Source organism: Kogia breviceps, chromosome 9 (genome assembly GCF_026419965.1).
Source record: "Kogia breviceps isolate mKogBre1 chromosome 9, mKogBre1 haplotype 1, whole genome shotgun sequence".
In the NCBI taxonomy this organism is placed as follows: domain Eukaryota; kingdom Metazoa; phylum Chordata; class Mammalia; order Artiodactyla; family Physeteridae; genus Kogia; species Kogia breviceps.
The window spans coordinates 95428581-95447684 of NC_081318.1; the positions used below are offsets into that span (position 1 = coordinate 95428581).

The 19104-nt window shown below is 34.4% G+C and overlaps 1 protein-coding gene across 7 annotated transcripts in view; it reads left to right on the forward strand.

Annotated features, from left to right (window-relative positions):
• KMT2E (lysine methyltransferase 2E (inactive)) overlaps positions 1-19104 on the forward strand; it is a 99583-nt gene that overhangs the window by 7355 nt on the left and 73124 nt on the right. For 5 of the 7 annotated variants that reach the window (XM_059074484.2, XM_059074486.2, XM_067042804.1 and 2 more), the window contains exons 2-3: positions 14522-14594; positions 17610-17794. In XM_059074484.2, the coding sequence (XP_058930467.1) occupies positions 17724-17794 (71 nt within the window). In that variant the 5' untranslated portion in view covers positions 14522-14594; positions 17610-17723. The remainder of the gene's footprint in view (positions 1-14521; positions 14595-17609; positions 17795-19104) is intronic. The other 2 variants (XM_059074485.2, XM_067042806.1) reach the window with 1 other exon arrangement.

The following is a 19104-nucleotide window of genomic DNA, read 5'->3' on the forward strand; positions in this document are numbered from 1 at the left end:
TAATTAATATCAAATGATGATTCTATTTTTTAACTTAAAAATGCAAATATGGTGTGTATATATATATATATATGTATATATGAATGTTGACCAGCGTTCCCCAAAAAAGAGGGTTTTTTGGGGTGTTAATTTTTTATTTTGTAATAATTTCAAACTTCCAGACAAGTTACATGAAGGTATAAACTTGCCTTATATCCTTCACCCAGATCCCCTGATTTTTAACATTTTGTCACTATGTACTCTTCTCTCTGTATGTATAAAAAAAAAAAATTCTGAACCATTTGAGAGTATATTGCCTACATCATGCCCTCTTAGAGCCCTTAAGACTTAAGTACGCATTTCCTAAGAACAAGCATCTTTTCTTAGGTAACCAGTGTGGTTAAATTCCGGAAATTTAGCATGCATGTAATACTTTTATCTAGATTATTGTCCATATTCCATTTTCATCAGTTGTCCCAATTATGCCCTTTATTAGTATTTTTTTCTGGTACAGTAGCTAATCCAGGATCGTAGATTGCATTTAGTTCTTAGGTCTCTTTAGTTTCCTGTAGTCTGGAAGAGAGTTCCTCAGTCTTTTGTCATAACATTGGTAGGCTAGATATTTATTCAGTTCCTCTCAATTTGGGTTTATCTAAGTTTTCTTCATAATTAAATTCAGATTTTACATTTTGGGCTGGAACACTAGATAAGTAATATGTGTTTTTCTCTCATCTAGAGGCACTTGATGTTTGTTTGCCCACTACCAGTATGTTCGTTTTGATTGCTTGGTTAAGGTATTGAGTTACTCTATTGTATAGTTACTGTTTCTCATTTTGCCATTATTAAGTAATTTGTGGGGAGATATTTTGAAATTGTGTAAATATCCTGTTCCTCATGAGACTTTCCTCTCTTAGATTTAGTGTCTATTGATAATTCTTACCTGAATAAGTTTTTACTATGGTGACTGCCCATTTACCAAGGTTTTTAGCAGTGGTTTGTTTCTGGGTAATTGGTATTGTGGGAGTTTCTTTTTCCATTTTGGTTTTTCTGTAACGCATATAGGTTGCTTTTGTAATCACAACAAATAAATGAATTTTAAGGAAGAAAAGTGAAGATAATTTAGATAGTATCGATAGTATTCCTGTACGGTTTTCCACACAAATGGGATTTAAAATAGTTTCTTGAATCTAGCCTAATTTGAAATTCAGAACACAGAAATTAAGTACTTAGATTGTTTAAAAAAATTTTAAATGATGTAGTTCCAATTCCTCATTCAGTTTTTAGAATTATTGCTAAATGAGCCTTTAACAGTTGTTTAGATTTATGATTTGTTACTAATGCTAGCAGTTTGATTTGTAACACAAGGCTAAAAATACATATTTTAATTATGGTGCTATTTCCCTTCTTCCATTAAAAAAATTCTTCTTTTAAGTGATTTTTTTAAAGTTAAAATATTTTTTTTTCTGAAATCTTTGAGACAAGTTCTTTTTTTCCATATACACAAGTTAATGCTTTTTAAAAAGGGGTTGGTAAGATGGTAATACAGCAGAGCATCAAACATATATAACCCTTAGGTCAAAGCAGTTTGATTTTTGGAACCTTGTAAGGAAAGAAATACATACTCATTGTAAAGAAGTTCAGAAGAACAAGAAAGGGACAAGAAACAAAACACATATTTAGACTTTAATTACGTTGTGATGTCACTTTTATCAATTTGGCATATTTCCTTTCATTGATAGCAAAATATTGGTAGTGAATTTGGATGATAATTTGAATGTTACACTGATTCAGGTCCTGGGTAACATATTGAATGAAAATTATTAATTTAGTTTCTTGGGAAATTTTCAGAGAGACTGGTAGAAGAAAAGTGTGAATACTTATAGAGTGGAGATTTTATTCTATAAAACTTAAATTCCATTCTGAGAAAATTAAGATCATACTTCAGAATAGTGAGGATTAACAAGATGATACAGTGGATTTGTAGCATTCTATAGGTGCTTTGTTGACTCAAAACTCATTTGAATCAACTGTATCCAGCTGTATCTTAGGAGAAGGGAAGTTCAATTTGTAGCATTACCAAATCTTAGCCCATAGATTTAAAAAAGTATAGAGAGAAAGGTGCAAAAACAAGTCCCGTGATGAATTAGAGGATTTTCTTTTAGGCCCAAACCCCCAATCTGGATATGTAAAGTAGCACCCTATTGACTAAAGTTAAGAAACTAGAGTTATAATTGACTTGTGAGATCTTTTTTAAAAATATTCTTATGGTGGCCCAGGGACCACATGTATCATTTGCATGGAGTGCTTATTAAAATGAACATTCTTGGGCCCCATTCCAGACCTACATAATCACATCTAGAGGGGCCTTGAATTTGCATTTGAGTACTAGTCTCAGCTGATTTTTACACTGTTTTAGCTCTTGTCTTTTATATTACAGGTAGGCTCAGCCCCAGGGACGTTAAATAATTTTCCCAAGATCGTATTAGATTATGGTTGATCAAGGATTAAAATTTAGATCCTGATGCTTGGTGCTTTATACTTTTCCAAGAAACCATGCTGACTCTTCTCTTGAGAAGCCAGGCTTCTGGATTCTCTAAATGAGGAAATACTGGTCTTTGTGTAATGTCATGTGACAGACTCTATATTTAGTGCTTTTCTGTATCCCAATTCAAGATGATCTATTGGTTTCTAGAAGAGTCTTGGATTGGAATTATAGCAGTACCAATTGGGATAAAGTTGTGGTGAGTCTTGAATGCCAGGATAAAAGAGTGGCTTTTATGGGAGAGCCACTGAAAAATTACCCTTGGGGAGTGATATTTTAGGACATGCTTATTTACTCCCTAAAATTGTTAAGATTATGGAGGTAATATATGCTTATTAAAAGAACTCAGTACTTCTTTAGAGGCAGTATTGCAGAGGGGTGTAGAGTAGAAACTCTAGAACCACGCTGCTTTAATTTGACAGCATTCAAACTAGGTTGTACTCCTGTGTGACCTTGGGCAAGTTACTTAACTTTTTGTGCCTTAGGTTCTTGATCTGCAAGATGGACATAATAATAGAGCCTATCTTTTTTTTTTTTTTTTTTTGCGGTACGAGGGCCTCTCACTGTTGTGGCCTCTCCCGTTGTGGAGCACAGGCTCCGGACGTGCAGGCTCAGCGGCCATGGCTCACGGGCCTAGCCACTCCTCGGCATGTGGGATCTTCCTGGACTGAGGCATGAACCCCGTATCCCCTGCATCGGCAGGCGGACTCTCAACCACTGCGCCACCAGGGAAGCCCGAGCCTATCTTACAGAGTCTTTTTTTTAAATTGGAATGTAGTTGATATAGAGTTGTTTTGAAATTCTGTGAGTTAATATGTTTAAAATCTTGGTAAGCTCTATAAGTTGTTGCTGCTGTAGTTGTTTCAGGAAAAAAGTGAGTCTCTGGCGCCCATCCTTAGCTTCTCTCTTATGCTGAGGTGATGACTGTTTCTAATTTCTGTATTTTTTTGTGGTGTGTTATGTAAATGCTGTAGAAGTTTCTTTAACCTTCGTTTAACCAACCTTCAGGATTAATATTCCTTCTGTAAAAACTACTGATGCCCATTACATGTTGAATGATGTAAATAAACTACTCTGTGCTGCTGCCGTTAGTTGAGTTGAATGTTCACAATAGTCACATTTGTCCCCAAATTGGCTAATCCCATTGTACTTGTATTATGTTTGTATTAGTTAGGTATTACATAAAACAGAGATAAGTTAATGTGAAGAGAGAATTGAATGAAAACTAAGTTAAATGCTTTGGAAAACTTGATAAAGGCAAATTAATTGCTGAAGAAAATTGTCAAGTTAGGTATTGGTAAGACAACTAAAAGATTATGGGGAAAAATAATAAAAATCTAGAAGGAAGTCTACATTCACACTGCTGCACAAGTGTCTAGGTGATTTCTTACCTTGGAATAATCTAAAACCAAAAACCATAGGTAATACATTATAGATATGGTTTCTACAAGAACGAGAACCCAGAATTCGAATTACGGGAGCCATATTAAAAAAATATTTTGGCTTGACACCAAAATATTGATGAATGATATTAAAAATACAGTCTTTATAATAATATATATTTATATATAATTTTTTCATGATTCTCCATGTTAAATGACTGACTTTGATAAACTCAAACTTCTAGTTCCTAGTTTTTGTGTGTAAATCCAGATTTCAATGTTTAATCCAAAACAGGATGGATCTTAACTGTATTCTGTAACTTTCTCTTTTCATTTAGTATCTTGTAGATCTAAAAATGTTCTTTCAGAATTAGACTCAGGTTTGTCCAATGGGGTTTATATGACCCTACCTAGATGAAATGACAGATTTCATTTGTCTCTAGAATTTAACATATACATTGATATGTTGAGACCCAATAGCCTTTGTTATCTTGTGAGATTTAAATTGTACTCTTCTTTAGGACCTTTCTGACTCTGATAGTATTATAAATTAGATTCATTTAGTGGCAGTTGAATGCCCTCTATGTGGAAGCATCATGGTAGCTACTAATTTTGGCTTGCTGATCTTGCACATATTTCCTAGGGGAAGTAGCTGATGATTGTGTTGGCTAATATACCTGGGATCAGTTTGTTTCATTTTCAAATTTCAGCCTGTAATTGTTTGGTGTGTTGTAACCTAGTTGCTCTGTGTTAGTAGTAACTTTTTAGTTATACATTAATGTAGTAACTGCTTGATTTTTTTAAATTCCGTATTAAAACTGGCGGATTTTATGGATGTGGTGCGGTTGTGCCAAAACATGAAAGTTCTTTTGTTGTGTATTTACTTTGAGAGTATCTGAGAAGCTGTGATATTTATCATTTAAATTTAACCTATCGTCATGGTGGAGATTTCAGAAGACATTCTGCGGGTATAGCCTAAACTATCACTTAGAAGAAGTTTCAGGTTTATGCTTCTTATAGACTGAAGTAAGTGGTTCATTATGGAACCCTGATATCACACAGCAACTTCTTTCTTCATGTTCAAATGACTTTTGTAAGAGTGGCCGGCCGGTCAGCTCAGTACGTGTGGATTATTTTTCATTTAATCTTTTCACATAAAGGTCTTTACAGTGAAGTTCGAAAGTGAAAGTGGGTGCAGCCTGTCTTATAGCAAATATACTGGTCACTATAGAACTCATATCTACCAACTTCATTCTTGACATTTTATTTTTTTCTTTGTTGTAAAACTTCTCAGTGATTATATGCCTCTAAAAGTTTTTCTAATAGAGACTTAGATCTGTTAATGCCATAATTTATTTTTGAATAAGATGCATAGACTTTTTCTCTAAGTTTCAACTCTCTAGTAGTAATACACCAGTTCTCCATTTCTAGGTTCTGGTTTTTGTTTTTATATTAACATGAAGAAGGGGAAGCTGATCTTTGAATACTGTAAGCCCTGGGATCAAGGGACTGGGAAAAATTCCATAAAAGTAAACGGTTTAAACATGGAAAGTATTTTTCCTTTTTTTATTCATTTTGGTCTCTTGCTGACTTTGTAGGTTGTTAGATACTTAGAAATTAAAGTACTCTTATTTTAGACTTAAGATTTGATAGTAAATTTTTAAATTTATTTATTTGTTTATTGGCTGTGTTGGGTCTTTGTTGCTGCGCATGGACTTTCTCCAGTTGCACCGAGTGGGGGCTACTCTTTGTTGCGGTGCGCGGGCTTCTCATTGCAGTGGCTTCTCTTGTTGTGGAGCACAGGCTCTAGGCGTATGGGCTTCAGTAGTTGTGGCTCGCAGCTCTAGAACGCAGGCTCAGTGGTTGTGACACATGGGCTTAGTTGCTCCGCGGCACGTGGGCTCTTCCCGGACCAGGGCTTGAACCTGTGTCCCCTGCGTTGGCAGGTGGATTCTTTTTTTTTTTAATTTAATAAATTTATTTATTTATTTTTGGCTGTGTTGTGTCTTCGTTTCTGTGCAAGGGCTTTCTCCAGTTGCGGCGAGCAGGGGCCAGTTTTCATCACGGTGCGCGGGCCTCTCACTGTCGCGGCCTCTCCCGTTGTGGAGCACAGGCCCCAGATGGGCAGACTCAGTAGTTGTGGCTCACAGGCTTAGTTGCTCCGCGGCATGTGGGATCTTCCCAAACCAGGGCTCAAACCCATGTCCCCTGCATTGGCAGGCAGATTCCCAACCACTGCACCACCAGGGAAGCCCGGCAGGTGGATTCTTAACCACTGCGCCACCAGGGAAGCCCAAAAGTAAATATTTTAAACAAATGTATTCTTTAACCATTTGTTCTTTCACGTGTTCTTTCATCATTTGTATGTCCTTGGTAGCCAACAATATTTTGACTGGAATTGATTAAATTATCTTTGGATTGGAAAATATAAACTTCATGGCTTTAATTCTAAGAGGCACAATACTAACATCCATAAATGAGTATCTGCAGTGTATTTACATATCTTACTTTCTCTGCACAGCAACTCTGCAGGTCGATTTTTTACCCATTTTTCATGAGAGGCCTAGAGAGACTGAGGGTCACATAGCTAAAGAGTGAGTGATCAAGAATTTTAATTCAGGTCATTTGAAAATCATCATAGCTTTCCACGGGTCCTTAAAAAGGACTAGTTCTTGGCAAGGTAATGAAAATACACAAATTATTAATCCAAGGCAGTTACTTAAGAAAACTATTCTAAGATACCCTTGATTATATTAGATTGTCATAGCTCATTTCAGGTGTCTTAAGGGCAACTTAATTTTCTCCCATCCTGAGGGTTGTCTTTTTGCCTTGTTTATGGTTTCCTTTGCTGTGCAAAAGCTTTTAAGTTTCATTAGATCTCATTTGTTTATTTTTGGTTTTGTTTTCATTACTCTAGAAGGAAGGGCAAGTTAATTTTGTTCTCTGCTCATTCCCCAGCACTTAGAACAGTATCCAGGGAATAGTATATGTTCAATAAGTATGTTAAATGAATGAATTTGAATTTATTATATTTTGAAAGAATAGTTGCCATAATCTGGGGGGAGAAATGCTTAGCTCTCAAGATTTCTTCCATTGTTTGGAGACAAAGTACTCAGAACTTGGTGGTGATAAGCTGGAAGAGTTGTTGGAAATTATTCAGATGATGAAGATCGTGGTGAGGGCCACAGAAATTGAGGAAGAGTGAATCTGAAACACTGGGGAGGCACAGAAGACTGGTGCCCAAATGTAATAGACTAGAGAAAAGAACGATTAAAAAGAGAACTGGGAGAAAAGGGTACTAATAAAAAATGGAATGGAAGAAGGTGTGTGAAAAAGATTCAGTTTGAAAGTTTTGATTTTTGTAGTGATGGCAGGTATTTGAATAGGTATATATCTTGTAGATGGCTAGGAATAGGAAATCAGGAATTAATGGTTATATCCAGGATTGGTGGAGACTAATAATGGGGAGGATTGAGCCTTAAAGGACAACCAGATTTTAGAGTAATAAGGGAGAAAGAAGCAATTAAAAAAAAGGTTCCAAAAGGAAATCAGTCACTAACATTCTTTAATGGCAGATTTTTTGTTTTGTTTTTAAGGTATGTTCACGTTCATCTAAAAGGAGAGGAGAGGTTTAAATGTGTTAAAGTGTGGTTTAAGCAAGAGTGACTTAGGTGGTATCTTAGCCACTATGTTCCAAGCTTTGAGAGCTAATATATAAGTATTTCAGTTCTTGCTATAGAGTGAAGTAGATGATCTGTTTGTGGAAGCTGTATATCTAACACTTGTTTCCAAAAAGTGTGTCAAAATATAAACCAGTGGTTAAAAAAAATGTAAGTAATATATTCTTTGGGAAGTTAAGGGAAGAGATTAGTGTATAAGAGGCCTTATAGGTGTAACATTTTTTGAGTTAACCTAGTCAAATTTTTGTTTGCAGATAAGGAAACAGTGCTCAGGAGGTTGATCTGCTGGAGATCTCAAAGCTAGTTTTGTGGCAGAGAAGTCAAAGTTGGGAAGTTGAGTCTTCAAGGAAGTGCTGTTACTTGAACAGTCCTCGAAGGTTTAATAAGATTTTTATTTATAGAGTGGGATGGATATAAATAGAGGAAAATGACTTTTGAAAACTTGAAGGAGAATGAATAAGGATATGCCAGCAATCACAAAAAGACTGACATAATCAGTGGATTTTTATATTGGGGTATTAGTATGGAACAGGGTAACCTGATAATGCCAAGATTAGGAATCTATTATTACTGTGAGCTATTATGCTTTTTTGAAGAGGGCAAAATTAGGAAACTAGTGGGCTTTGAAGTATATTCAGTGTTAAAGCAAGTGTTCTAAAATAGAGCACTGGAGCAAATGCCTTTCTTCTTCTTTTTTTTTTTTTAAAGACATCCAGGCCACATCCCAGACCTACTTAATCAGAATTTCTAGGGTGAGGCCTAGGAATCTGTTATCTTCAACCCCTAACCCCAGGTATATGCAAAGTGGCATTTTGTGGATCTTTGTTTGAGAACCACTGGTTTAAAGGTCAAGTCAGAATACTGCGAGAGACTACTTAGAAACTTATTCTGGTAGCCTAGGTCTGAGATAAGAAAATGTAGACAGTAGGATCAGAAAGATTTGTTTAAATCCTATTAATTAGATTTGATGCACATTGTTTTTATATAGGGAAACGAGAGGATTCAAGGTTCACACTAAAAGAAATGATTAAAATAGTGATAGAAGGAATACTTAGTTCATCCTGAAGAGTGAGGACATTGTTTTGCTTGAATTAGAATCAAGAATGAGAGAAGAAAATGATTGGCAAGTTTGAGTCAAAAAGTATGCCCTTTCCTGGTGACATACTTATTTGAAGGCTAAAAAGGCAAGAATGAACCAGCTTGATTGTATAGGTTGAGTGACTAAAAGATAAATGCAGGATTTTTAATTTGGATTTTGTTTGATTTTTAATTACAGTGTTTTAACACTACTTTTTGGAAGACTTTTTTGTTTGTTTGTTTTTTCCCTTTGGACAAGAGAATTCACCAGTGTGATAAGTTTTTTATGTCACATGTTGAGTCAGTAAGTATTTTCTTTTAGCCAGTGATTTTCAAACTATTCTCCAGGAATTCTTAGGTTTTTAATGGAACTTAACTGGTAGGTGGGAGGATGTTCAGGCAGGGACATTCCCTTGCCACCTTCTTTAACCGCGGACATAGCAAGTAATGAAGTAAAAAAAGCAAATAATGGGCCTACTGTGCCCATTAGCAAATATCATTAATCACTGGGGCCATGTCCCATTTGTATCTGGCTGTAGCCTCCCTAACACAACATTTAAAGTTGACACTAGCAATCACTGGGAAAAGCATAGGAGCTAAAATGTTTTTTTAATCCTAGAATAAAAATAGATGATTAGATTTCTGTGTAAGATTTTATTTGTAGGAAAGTTTCTATCAATAGTCAAAGTTTGAATGCCACAATTTTAAAGTCACTTTTAAAAGTTTTAATTTTGAGGCAATTGTAAGAAATAATAGAAATTCTGTATCCTTTCCCTGGTTTCCCTCAGTGGTAACATCTTGCAAAACTGTAGCACAGGGCTTCCCTGGTGGCGCAGTGGTTGAGAGTCCACCTGCTGATGCAGGGGACGCGGTTTCGTGCCCCGGTCCGGGAAGATCCCACATGCCGGAGAGCGGCTGGGTGTGTGAGTCATGGCCGCTGAGCCTGCGCGTCCAGAGCCTGAGCTCCGCGACAGGAGAGGCCACAACAGTGAGAGGCCCGCTACCGCAAAAAACAAACAAACAAAACTGTAGCACAGTATGACCACAATATTGACATTGATTCAGTTCACCTATTATGTTCAGATTTCCCCAGTTTTACTTGTACTTGTGTGTGTGTGTTGTGTGTATATAGTTCTTTTCATTTTTATCGTATGTAGGTTCGTATCTCCACCACCACAGTTAAGATACAGAACAGTTCCATCACCACAAGGATCCCTGGTGTTGTGCTCTTACTACCACACTATTTTCTGTTTCTATAATTTGTCTTTCAAGAATGTTAGATAAATGAAATTATACAGTATGTGTGACATTTTTGAGATTGGATTTGTTTCACTCAGTACAGTTTCCTTGAGATTCATTGAAGGTATTGCATGTATCTGTAGTTCATTCTTTTATAATGCTAAGTAGTGTTCCACTTCATGTTATTTTCTCATTTAGTAGCTACCCCATAGAACATGCAGCTTCAGACTTTTTCTTTTAAATCTACAGGACATATTGTCTCTCATTTTCTTTTGTTAACTTCCCTGACTCTGTTTTCTTTTATTATCTCAATCCCCAACTCTGTTAGGACTATTGGGAGCACAGTTTAAAAATTGCTCCTGTAGGCAACAATTTTTTTTTTTTTAAACTAAAGGAAGGTTTAGAACCCACTGAAGTTATGTGGTATTATGCTTTACAGTACTCATTACTTTTGTACCTAAAAGTAAGATTTTAAGGAATTGGGAAGATGAAATTCTTAAATTTGAAGATTCTTTTTCTTCTGTGTTTGTATATCAAGCAGTACATTCTACGGCATATAGTCGTGGGCCACATGGCAAGTAGAAAGTGGGAATTGGTAACTGTTTAGAATGAAATCACTTTTGTTACTTATATACTCGGGTATGAACGAAGACTGAACTCATTCTAAAAATAGTTTGTGTGAGTAGGAAACAGAAATTGTACATTTGCACCCAGATACTAACCAGTTACCAATCACTGAATTGCTTCAAAGGCTGCATTTTATTAGATTTTACACCAGAGGTTAGTGACCTCCAGCAGTTCAGGGAATGATGAATACCAGTTTAAAATAATGACGTGGTGCACTAAAAAACTGGATAGTATTGAAATTATTTTAATTCAAGGTTGTTTTGGGGTGGTAATGGAGGAGTGTACCAGTACTTTGACAGGTTGAAGAATTGGTGTTTAGAATAGCTTCCCCAAACCCTGTTAGAGTGGTACCCCATTATATGATGCCAAACAGTTCAGAATATCATATTCACCATCAACATTTCTCATCATTATGGTACATTTGTTACATTCTATGAACCAACATTGGCACATCATTATCAACTAAAATTTACACTAAGCCTCACTCTTTGTATTCATTTTTTTTTTAAAGGTTGTACTTCTTGATACCTTATTTTGATTACAGTATCAAATCTCTAGTGAGCTGAAGATAAGGTAAACTGGGTTGCAAGGTAAGCCAGTGTGAAGTAATGCCAAATACTGGCTGATTTGGGAAAGTGCCTCATTCTTAACTGTATAGGGGTGGTTTGATGCTTGTTGGGTAATATCATGAGGGTTGGCATTGGCTTATTCTTTAAAGAATTTACTCTTACTAGAGCCAATCTTGTTTTGACAAAAATTCTGTAAAAAAGATTTCAAGGGCCTGATGCCTTAGTTATTTTAACCATTACTCTGTTATTATTTTAAGAAAATAATCGAAACAGTACGTTTAGAGTTTATAATAAAGAGGTTTGGCTGTTGGCTTTCCCCCCACTCCCCTTCTCCTTTTTTTGGCCATACCACACAGCATGCGAAATCTTAGTTCCTCCACCCGGGATCAAAGTCGGGCCCCCTGCAGTGGAAGCATGGAGTCTTAGCAGATGGACAGCCAGGGAAGTCCCTGGCTGTTGCCTTTTTAAGTGAAGCTACTTCTATCACGTTCTCTGATTTGCAGTCCAACACAGAAGCATCCTTTCTCCTTTACTGACAAGAATGGATTCTAGAATAGATCAGAAATTCTTAATAGTTTACTTGACTTTTACAAGTATAATAGCTGAGAATTGTTCTCGAATACTTTTTTTTTCTTTTCTGTTACGGTTTATTACAGGATATTGAATATAGTTCCCTGTGCTATACAGTAGGATCTTGTTGTTTATCTATTTTATATATAGTAGTTGGTGTCTGCTAATGCCAAACTCCTAATTTATTCCTCCCCAACCCCCTTTCCCTTTGGTAACCATAAATTTGTTTTTTATGTCTGTGAGTCTGTTTCTGTTTTGTAAATAAGTTCATTTGTATCATGTTTTAGATTCCAGTGATATCATAAGGTCCAATACTCATCTTTTTAAGGACTTTTCCTAAATATTTAATTCCCAGAAATGTTACCTGGTAATCATAGCTAATACTTAACTGAGTGGCACACAGATTCCTTGAAACAATTCAGAAATATGTTTTATGATTATTCCTATTACAGATGAGGAACTAAGGCTTCAAGAGAATAAGTAGCCATTATTAATAGGTGGTAGAGTGTGAAAACTGAAGCATTGCTATTTTGATATTGAATTTAGTACTAGTGGTTGGAATTGTACTAAAATATGATATGGTGAAACTCTGTGGAACTCTCGTATAGAGCCAGAAACTGTGTGTTTTGAACATTGAATTTCATATATAGTTTTCCATTTTTCATGTAGGTCCATCAACATTAATCCTGACTACCAGAAGAAAGATTTTTTAAATAGAGAGTTTATTTGCTATAAAAGATTTTAGTGTAAGTTGAATTGGTGAAATTCATTATCTCTAGGAATGAAATGGTTATCAAAGGGAGACTCAAGTTAAAATTCAACTGGTTAGATACGTGGTCTTTGCTTAACAAATAGTTCTGTATAAGGAATTGAGTATACTTATGTATACATTAGTAATCTCAAATTTGGAGCCTGGTTCCATTAACTTTTGGGTTGCTTTCAGTTCACTAGCAAGGCATCTGTTTGTTCCTGAAAAATAATAGGGAATTTAAATATTTTTATCTTTTGAGTATGTGCTTTGCACTGTCCCTTATATATTTTAAATGCAAATTTTAGACTTCGTGCCCATGCATCTTTACTTACTTTGTAGTGTTTTAATACATTGCTGTGGAATGCATATAGGTTTATTAAGTAGATTAGGTTTCGGGGAGGAGCAAAGTAGATTTTGTTACTGTTGTTTCATTTAGTGTGCCAGAATGAATGCAGTCCAGATGTTCTGCAGTGAAACAGTTATGTAGTTATTTAATTTCTCCTCTTTTTGAGAGAGGCAGTTGTCAGTTTTTCCCCCTTAACTGTAAATTCTGGATTTTATTTTATTTATTGTATTACCAATCATCGGGGAAATTTTAATTTCAGGGAAACTACTGTGTAGGTTCTGGAATCAGACTGTTAGGGTTCAAAACCTGATTCTTCTATTTATTAGCTGTGGAACTTTGGACAAGTTTAACTTCTCTGCCTTATCTGTAAAATGGGGTAATAAATGTACCTATGCCATAGGCTCATTGTGAGGATTAAGCATTGTAAGCAGTATTTATCATCATTATTATTATAACCTGTATTTGGGGACATTTGAGTATCAGGTAAGTGCTTATAGAGCACTGGCTAATACTAACATTAACTCAGTTAGAGAAATATATAGTTCATTCTATTATTCTTTTTAGAATCTGATATTTATCTGTCATTTTGATTATCAGGACTAATCTGTTAATGTACTTGTGATTGTAAGATTTAAACTGTAAGATCATCAACCTAACCTGCCTCCATTTATAGTTGAAGCCCAGAATAGTGAAATGAGTTGACCAAAGTTTCGTAGGTAGTAACTTGGTAATAGATTTTGATTAACTAGTATCCTTTTTTTGTTATACCTTAGTCAACAGCTATAAGTAAAATTAAAATCATAAATGAATAATGAGGGCAGTTTAATTTCTGATTTATAAGAAAATCTCAGGTATGTGGTACCTCACAATTTCTTTCAAGTTTCTTTGTTTCATTTCTATTAGTAATTCAGCCCCAGATTCACCCGCTTATTCTCTTGTTATATGTCCAAAATGTAAACATGGATTTAATTTTAAATATTTATTGAGTTCTATGTAAGGTGGTAATTAAGGACTGAAAGGTAATAATAAATGACCCTTTCCTCAAAGAGATTATGTTAGATTGGGTTGGGCCTTTTATTTGTAATTTTAGAAAAAAATTTTCCTCATATTTTCATCTTTTTTGCCTTTTGGGTATCATATTTATCTTTTCAGTGGTATTTCTTTGTTTTTTGAACTTCTTAATGTGGTCTTAAAAGCAGCCTCAGTTTTCCAGTTCTTCTGATAAACTGTTTTCTAATTTAATTGCTTTTCCTTCTTGCCTTTTATCTCATTTTTCCTACTTTAGGGTTTTGTTTGGTTTTGTTTTGGTATCAGTGCCTTTGCTCTGCTAAATCTGTGGGGTTTTGTTTGTTTGTTTTGTTTTTTGTTTGTTTTGTATTTTTTGTGTGTGTGTGTGTTTTTTTGGCCGTGCCACGAGGCTTGTGGGATCTTAGTTCCCTGACTAAGGATTGAACCCACACCTCAGCAGTGAAAGTGGAAAGTCCTAATCACTGAACCACCAGAGAATTCCCCTACATCTGTTTTTAATATCGTTTTTTCCCAGTTTCTTTCCAGTTTGATTTGGTATTTAGCGTTTCCTTTACTTGTGTTTGCATTCATTTGTATAAAAGAGTGAAGAATAAATTTATTTTTTTAAGAATTAGCTGCTGTCTTTATTTGAGTCCCTTTGATTTTAGGTTCCATGTTAGACAGAAGTAATACCTATAATTTTATGCCATTTATAAACAGCTCAATACTCCTATGTTCACTTGGTTTCTAGGTCTATTCTGGATAGCAGGTTTTGTGAAGACATTTATTCTTTCTTGGACCTCAGATTTACCAGACATCTCATGGTATTTCCTTTTATATTATTTCTTTAATGGCTGCCATTTATTCTCAATGTATTTTGTATATATTTTACTTGCCAGTTGTATAACCAGTTTTTTGTTCACATGTAAGATATGAAAGCTTTGTGGTAGTTGTTTGTATTGTGTTGAATTGTTTTTCTCTAGTTACACCTATTTTATAAGCTCACATCTCTTTACTTTTACTACAATGTTTACTACATTGTCTTTCCCTTTTTTTCTTATTTTTAAACACCCTAATGAATTTTTGCTTTAAGTATCAGCTGGATTTTTAAACAGCATGAGTTTTTTTGGCTATGGAGTTTTTGATTTTAATGAATATAGTGAAATATTTGCCACTTTATGGTCTCAATAGATATGACCTCTTGCCTTCTGACCCTTGTGAGATCATCTTGTTTGCTGAATTAAACTCAGAGTCTGTGGTTCTGTTACAAATGTGATGATGAGTTGTTATCCTGGGGATGAGTTTCTGTGATTCTAGATGAGAGATACATTTCTGGAAAAGGTGTCATGTGGTTGTTTTTATAGCGCGCAATTGTATAGGTTGACAACTTATTTGGTTAATGAGGCCAGAACTGCAGTTTAATCCTGGGTGCTCTAATTCATTCACCAGTTCTTTGTAGAGTGCCTTTTATGTTCTATGCACTGTGCAGGATTTGAGAGACAGGCAGTAATCACAAAAATATAAGCCATTGTCTGAAATAGGCTTATGGCAAGCTCTTCACTGCTATTTAAAAATAGCTCAAATATAGTGTTTATTGAGGACTGTATATTTATATAAAAATGGGGGACACTGTTAAATACGTATTCAAATAAATTGTTTTAGGTTGGAAATATTACTCAGTTACCTAAAAGAATACATAATTATTTTAATTCTGCTTTGTAGTTTCTGCCTCTGATTTAAAAAAAAAAATACAACTAAATGTTTAACAACATATACCTAAAATATAAGATTTCCTATGAGTCTAATGTTAAGATAAGCTGAGCTAAAGAAAACTTCTACCAACTAGATGCTACCAACAGGAGGAGAATTTTTTTAAATTTTAATTATCTGTTCTTAGGTCCAAGTTTTCAGTATTTTAAAGAAATACAGAATAATATAACAATTGATTTATATATTGCTTGTATTTTGTCATTTAGAATCTAATTTTATAATTTTATGGCTTTGTGCAGGTTAATAAATATAGCTTTTTATAAAGTAATTCTAAAACAGTCGCAGGTGCAGAAAAGGAGGTAGGGCAGTTTTTCCTTTTTTCTCACCCTGCTTTAATTGTTTTTAGAGAATGATTTTTTTTTTAAGAGGATGATTTTAATTTGGTGAAAACTGTAAAATCGCAGCAAATAGAGAACCATAATTACATACTTTATTTTCAAAACCTATTAGAAGATTCTCTTTATTTATTTATTTATTTATTTATTTTAGAAGATTCTCTTTAAATGAGAGCTAAAAAGTTTTTTTATCCACACAGTTTTTTTGGTTATGAAATAAGAGCAACTTTTCTTATGTGACTACCACTTATTGATTGCTCAGTATGCATAATGCAGTGTATGAAATGCTTTATAGTCATTATTTCATTTTCTTCACAGAAATCGTAGGAGGATATATACCCATTTTATAAACAAGGAACCTGAGGCTTAGAGTGGTTAAATAACTTGCCTAGCTCACACATCTACTGTTAGAGAGTTAGAGATAGGCTCCAATGCTCATATTTTTCACTTTTAAGTGCAATTGCCTGTTACTGTATATTTTTGTTATAACTTGAAATCTAGTAGCTCTCCCCCAGTTATACATGGTTTAAAAGTAAAGGCTCGTTTTCTTAGAGAATTCAAACTACTATTACCTCATTACTTCCATATTTTGGTATTTTTTTCCCATAAGATATGAGCTCGCAATCTGCATCATCTGTGAAATAGGAATTAACCTGAGTAGATATTCTCAAGCTTACTTGTAAAAATTAAAGGTAAATACAAGAATTGCTATTTGAAGAAACACTTCTCTTCAGTATTTCAGGTATAACATGAGAGGGACAATGTTGACTGTTTCTCTTGTTTATGTGGTTATCTCTATCTGCTTTGTTCCGAGTTGTACCATTATCATTGCTGAAAATATTTTGAGTAGATATTTCACATATAGTACATATAGCAGGTGTTAAACAGTGAATTTAGATTAGAAAAATTGATATGGAAGCTGAATATGTTTTTGTTACTATGGTAAGTTTAAAAATAAGTGTTCAAGTATATGACAAGAATATTTAAAGATATTCAAGTATATTTCTCTTCTAATTGTCTGTATTAGGGATCATTAACTCATGGGAGAAAAATGGAGAAATAAACTCCCTCCATATACATGTATTTATGTAGTATGGAAAATGACAACCACTGTAAAACAATTGACTTTATTCAAATAAAATAGATTTTTAAAAATATATATAAACAATAGAATAGAACTGGTTCAAATTCTGGTTTTATCTCTTAAACTGAGCAACTTTGGTTATGTTATTTAACCTTAGTTGCTTTTGAATTACTCGGTGGTAAAATGGAGATCCCTATCTCAGAGTTGTGAGGATTAAATAGACCATCCATGTAAAAGCTTAGTATGGTGCTTAGTCCACAGTAAGTCTCAATATTTGTAAGTTTATTGTTAAATCATTCACTGAACCAAGAAGACTTATTTTTGGATAGTGCTATAAGAAATTCTGTTTTGTCTTTCAAAATGAATACTTGTTGGTTCCTCACTAAGCAATATGCCTTAGTAATCCTTCTTTTGGCATCCTAAATTCATTCCCTAAGGAAGATTTTGATTCAGAAACTTTTCTTTTGATCATAATCTCATAACTTAATTCCAGAAAAATAAAAGAGACCCCTTGAGCAAATTCCAATTGGTATTGATATTTTAATAAAGAATGCTTTCTTCATGTATTTTACTTACCTTTGTTATAGGTTGACTGTTGCTGGAAATATGAAGATGATTCTTAACTTTTGGTTCCCTTTTCTTTTAAATAGGGTTTGTGGATGCACTTAGATGTTTGCAATGAGCACTGTGGCTGGCATGCCCCAGTGTTTTGGATACCAATGCATAGGACTCCATAGTAATCGAATTTACCAGAGGCGAACGTCATGAGCATAGTGATCCCGTTGGGGGTTGATACAGCAGAAACGTCATACTTGGAAATGGCTGCAGGCTCAGAGTAAGTATTTAAATTAAAGGTATTTTGGATAGGGAAGGGCAAAATATTTCATGTAATTATTTTAGCATGACCAAGCAGTGCTTGATTTGCATTTATATTTTTGCTCATTTTAGACTCTTGGCTAAAATAAAATGTCAGAAGTTTAAAGGCATAAATTCCTTTAACTAAAATTACTTTGTAAATAACTTTTGAGCCAAAATGCTCTATCTTTTTCAGATTGTTTTTGTCTTTTCCATTTGCTAATTGTTGACATCAGGAGTCAAGGTAACAGGTTACTGTTTTTTTAAATTGTAAGATCTTTCATGTTTATATTGGAAAATTAATTTGGTTTAAAAATTGAATCTTTAAAAAATTGTAATATCCATTTAAACACAGCAATTACTTCATTTTTTAAAAAGTTGAGTTGAAAAATAAAATTCAGGCCATTTTTAAATAAGAAAAAGGGAGTATTTCCTTCTAGATGTATACTTTGCCACTTTTTGCTTTCATGGGAGCCATTTCTGAGGGATTCAGTGAAAGGTTCTTCCTTGCCTCTAACTCTTTGGTCTTGGCAGTTGTGTGGATATATTTCATTTTATTTTGATCTTGAAAGACCACTACATTAACACTAAGTTATTGCTGTGAAAATTGATTGTTTTTGGAAATTGCAAGGGGTTCATTCATGTGACAGTGTTGGAATCTAAAGGATGGAAAGATGCATATGTTTGCTCTCAGATTCAATATGTAGTTGTATTGTGCTAAATGGGATGCTCATTGACCAGAAAGCAGAATTCAAGTTAAAAAAAAACACACACACACATTTATTTATTTTTGAGCTCCTAAAACTGGTATGTAGAAAGGACAAAAATTGCAGTTAATATTCTCCTTTTGCTGGCATTTCAAATGGTCTAGAAGTGTTTTCACCACTCCTGCTTCTGCCATTGAGAAAGACTCAGGGATGCTCTCTAGTATTCCTGTAATATGCTACATAGTCCATTTAACTATATGATTATTATAATACAGTCTTTAAAAGCCATTTTTTTACACTATGCGTTGTTATTTTTGTTGTAAAGTAACAGATTCCCAAACATGGCACTCTTATGACAGTTGATTGACATTCATTCTGCCCAGGTAGTGACACTACTAAGGAAAGAAAGAACCTGGAAGCAGGGCTTGACAGGCAAGAGGTTCCAAGGCTAAAGTACTAGTTTTTCTTAATGTATAGCATCTGATAGATGCAAATCTATATCTGATGATAGTTATAGGCATTTATTGGTAATAATCAAATATTCTTTGCTTCCTAAAAATATTCACCTTGACAGTCTTTTTTT